This window comes from Cariama cristata, unplaced genomic scaffold (assembly GCF_000690535.1).
Source record: "Cariama cristata isolate BGI_N322 unplaced genomic scaffold, ASM69053v1 scaffold15094, whole genome shotgun sequence".
Lineage (NCBI taxonomy): Eukaryota > Metazoa > Chordata > Aves > Cariamiformes > Cariamidae > Cariama > Cariama cristata.
The window spans coordinates 23,534-28,070 of record NW_009614788.1 but is presented as its reverse complement, the minus strand read 5'-3'; the positions used below and the strand labels follow the sequence as shown (position 1 = coordinate 28,070).

Genomic DNA, 4,537 nt, shown 5'->3' with positions numbered 1-4,537 from the left:
TTGGAGGAGGAAGTTATCATCAACACATTTCACGAACCTCCTGGATTGCTTATGCCCCACTGTGTTGTCCCTCCAACAGATATCAGGGTGGCTGAAGCCCCCCATGAGGACCAGGGCCTGTGAACATGAGGCTGCTTCCATCTGTCCATAGAGGGGCTCATCCCTCTCGTATAGATGATGAAACATTGTAAGGATGATGAACCATTTCCTATCATAAGTTCTCAGTTCATTTCTGGAAAATACCAACATTTAATGCCATTTGAGATGCCCTGTGTTATCTAAGACATTGACCTAAGCTTGGCAGATCTCTGCCTGTGTAGGAGATCCAAATCATCGTGGGCTGGCACCTGGAGGCTGGATGGGATGAGCTATAACATTCAGGTTGCACTATATGCACACCTATGTTTGGGTAGTTGAGTCATGCCCTAGTTTTCTTGCAGAATGATTCACTCTTCTGTCAGTACTGGTCAGCTGAGAGATTTCTGTGAATGTAAGATACCTTGCCCTCCCGTCTTCACACCCCTTATATTTTTGGTTTAGTTTATGAAGTGTGCATTTTTTGGTTGGTGTTGTATTGTCATGAACAATTCAAGATGTGAAATAAAGGCTGGTTTTGAATTCACCTTCTTTTAAAAACTTTTTTATAGTATAGCACCAACCAATTGAAACTTCTGTTGTTTTATCTTGCAGAGCTTTTTGATAACTACATGCAGCAGGATGCACACGAGTTCTTAAACTATCTATTAAATACAATTGCGGATATCTTGCAAGAGGAGAGAAAACAAGAGAAACAAAATGGTCGCCTACCTAATGGCAACATGGACAATGAAAATAACAGCCCACCAGACCCAACTTGGGTTCATGAAATCTTTCAGGGAACATTAACTAATGAAACCAGATGTCTTACGTGTGAAACTGTAAGTCCGTATATACTTTGTAAAATGAATTCTTCTGTGTTTCAGAGCTTCATGTTTCAAGATTCATTTATCTCAACAGACTAACATACTAGATTAGTTTCTTTCTTTAGAAATCTTACGTTTGTGTAAACATTTGCATATTTTCTTTGTTAGTGAGAAAATTTCAGCAGCTGGTGCTTTAATTGTAGGAAAAGGCTTTTGGTCAATATTAGGAAAGTGCCCAATTGAATTTTTGTCAGTGTGATCATAATCAACCTCAAAATTTAGGTTAAAAAATTCTAAATGGATGTATTCCTAAGAGCACTGAAGCCTGCTACTTGGGGATGTGGAGTTCTTCTCAAATTTAATGTCTTAATGTCATGCTTAGTGATATGTTTCATAAATAAGTATTCTGAATCAGTTTCCAGCGATCTCTAGTTTTTAAATCTAAAACCGCTGAAATCAAGATACTATGGTTGGCTTTTGGCACTGAGACAGTAGACTGGGATTGTCAAAAAACATAACTTAATGTGCAGGAAAAGTAATCCTTTCCTAAATGTCTGTCCATGGGAATTCTTCTTATACTAGACCATGAAAAATAAATGCCTCCTTTGAGTAAGCTGTACAAAAATTTTCTTTGAGAATAGCTCTGCAATAAGAGAAAGCATATATTTCAGAAAAACTTAAAATTGAATTTTACCTGCTTGAGAAAGAGAAAATGCAGCACAGTAATTCTGTCGTGGTCTATGCCTTAGATATTGTAAAAAGCTAAAAGACTGTATTTTTTGTATGACCCTTCATACCTGTTTTCTTAATTAGGTAAAGTACATATTTCAGCATGATGTTGGAAAGGAGGAATTAATCAGATTAAATGTATAGGTTTCACATGTAATTTTCTCCATCTTCTAGAAATACGCACCTCTCATTTCAAAGAAAATAGATTCCTAATGTTGTATGTAATGTAACTGCAGACTTCAGTAGATCATAGTATTTTGAGTAATTTAGGTGCTGATTTCTAGCTACCGTATTTTCTTTCCTGATAGATTTCCCTTCCCTAGTAACTATTTCATGGCAACTGTCATTTGCTTCTGTTTTGGTCCTTGAACTGATTTTTTTTTTTTTTTTTTCCTTCTTGAAACATGAGTTTAGCTTAGTCTCTTAACATGACTGACTTGCCTCACTATGGCATAGTGAATTACTGCTGTCAGGATTTTGATCTAGGTACAGTCCTTAATACAATTTTAAAATGCTGATATGCTCTGCTAGTGTATTTTATCAGTTATCAGACCTATCACAATTTGGAGAGTTTTACTACTATTGCTCAGCTCTATTTTTCTCTTGGCTGTTGCTGCACAGGATACGCCGTGTCTGTTTGCCGCTGTGCCTCCTTGGACGGTTGAATTTTAAATTCAGTGTTCTAATACACATTGGTTTTTAGTATATTAGGGCATTTGTTTTCCTCACCCTAATAATCTAGAAACTATTTTTTCAGCTTCTGTCTATTCAATATATCAGCTTGTGTCTAATTAAAACACAGTGACCTGAAAATGAGCACTTAGAAACACATTTAGGCACATTAAATAATTAATATTACTGTGCATAATGTCTTATTTTCAAATATAGTGAGCATATATGATTGTTTTAATGTCTACTGGAAGCTGTTGGCATTTAGAGTCTTTCAGTGTTTAGAAATATAACTAAAAATGTCAGGAGTACTTGGATATAGCTCATGTAGAAGATTACACAGCAATAGCAGATGAAGCAATTAGTGCTTCTTAATGATAAGACAATAACCTTAGTATATTTTTTGTTTAAATTTGGAATTCAATGCATACTTAAATATAAAGCATAATATATCTTTGCTCTAAGTGAGAATGATTATCTTCTAACTGGCCAAGCCTATTCAATGTTCCTAAAATCAGCTTGGCAAGATTTTATTCTAATTTCATTTGTCCTGATTATAGAAAAGAGCTTCTTTCCAGGACACGTTGTCTCATTAGCCCATCTTTAAGATAAAAAAAATAACTGACTAAAGATTTATCCTCAGTTTAAGTATGGACAGTGCAATGTAAAGAACATAGATACGATTTTTTCACAAAGATTTGTGTCGTGGGTCAAGCCACACTATAAAATGAGTGAGTTACAAAACAGATTGTAAGTTGTCTTTACATGCTCTTAATGTGACTTCTTGTTAGATGCTTTCCCCCTTCCTTGATAGAGGCAGTATGATGAAGCGAATGTTACAGATTTTTGTGGCTAATTGATAAAAATCATCTGGAAGTTCATTGGCTTTGCAGATTCCTCTTGCCATTTAAGGCGAGAATAACAATAAACCAGAAAGTAATGCAATTGACTTCATGAAGATTAAATTTGAAATGGCCAAATGCGGGCAGTACTTCTACAGAGAAAAATACAAAATTGTCTTGGGTCAGAAACACCAAACACACCAATAATGGTTTTTTCCAGCTGATGGTCTTGCTCTTGTGTTCAAATGAATACAAGGCATAAAATTCTTTGGCTCAATTCTACTTTGGACTAAGAGAAGGAAACAGGGAAAATCTCAGTGGTCTCTCTTACAGGAGTATTATAGAAGCTTTAACTATGCCCTACTTTTGTTTTCTCTCTTTTTTTTTGAAACCAAGATAAATCATGCCCTTTGTTTCAACTTCATTTAAAAATAGTTTCTGTCTTAGCACACATGGACGCCTACAGTTGCAAAAGCTCCTTTGTCAATGAGCTGATTGACATGGGTGGTGAAATTCCAAACTGAAAGAAATCGGGATTCCATGAGTGTTAGCCGTGGGAGTTCTCTGTTCCGTGGCATTGGTGGTCAGAGTGCAGATTACGTCCCTGATAGGAGAACAACGTACCCTACCATCCCCTTTAGCCAGAATACTGGAACACCCAAATTCTTCGCTATTATTCAGATGCTCCTGTTAGGAGCACTGAGATGGCTTTTTTGAACACATCAGGGCTTGATTCTGCAAGTGGTGAGGTTTTCTGGCTGTGTCCGTCTTGTTTTCCCTTCTGTAGATAATTGAAACACATAGCATTGGCCACTTCAGTCTAAGGAACTTAGTGAGGTTTATTTGAAACGGAACCCCTGGAGAAGAGGGAGGGGCAGGCTGGTTAGGGTGAAGGGTGACTTTTTAATAGTTTTTTTCTTTTTTTTTAAAAAAGTAAAAACTGTGTGAGTTAATGCTGGGGGAGAAAAAGTACTGTTCAAACACTAATGTTCAAAAAATGTTAAAAATTAAGAATAGCAATTTCTAAATTATCAACATAGATGGAAAAAGTCCATTTTGCTATTCCTTCAATAAAGGCTGTAAGAGTTTCTCATGATCAGAAGTGCGCAACGGACTGGCTAACCTGAGGGAGATTCTTTAAGGCAGTCTTATCAGCATTATCACTACGAATGGAAGAATTCCATTTGTGAACTTCTAGTTTCTGTACCAATCTCTTCTTAACCAAGTACAATACATCCCTTTCCTCTTCTCCGTCTCCTCCCTGCCCTTACAGCTTCTGTGCGGGATAAAGCTGCCGGTGGAATCTTTATTGTTTCATGGAACTTTTCTTTGATTAGACAAAGAGAGGAAGAATGAGCTAATTGCTTGTCTGAATAACACTGGTCACACAGCTCC

General features: G+C 36.7%; 1 protein-coding gene across 1 annotated transcript in view; it reads left to right on the top strand.

Annotated features, from left to right (window-relative positions):
• The first annotated feature begins 698 nt into the window (after positions 1 to 698).
• Positions 699 to 4,537, top strand: part of LOC104161215 (ubiquitin carboxyl-terminal hydrolase 12) — a 14,265-nt gene continuing 10,426 nt past the window's right edge. Inside the window, exon 1 of the mRNA XM_009699558.1 lies at positions 699 to 917. Within this exon, the coding sequence (XP_009697860.1) occupies positions 708 to 917 (210 nt within the window). The 5' untranslated portion in view covers positions 699 to 707. The remainder of the gene's footprint in view (positions 918 to 4,537) is intronic.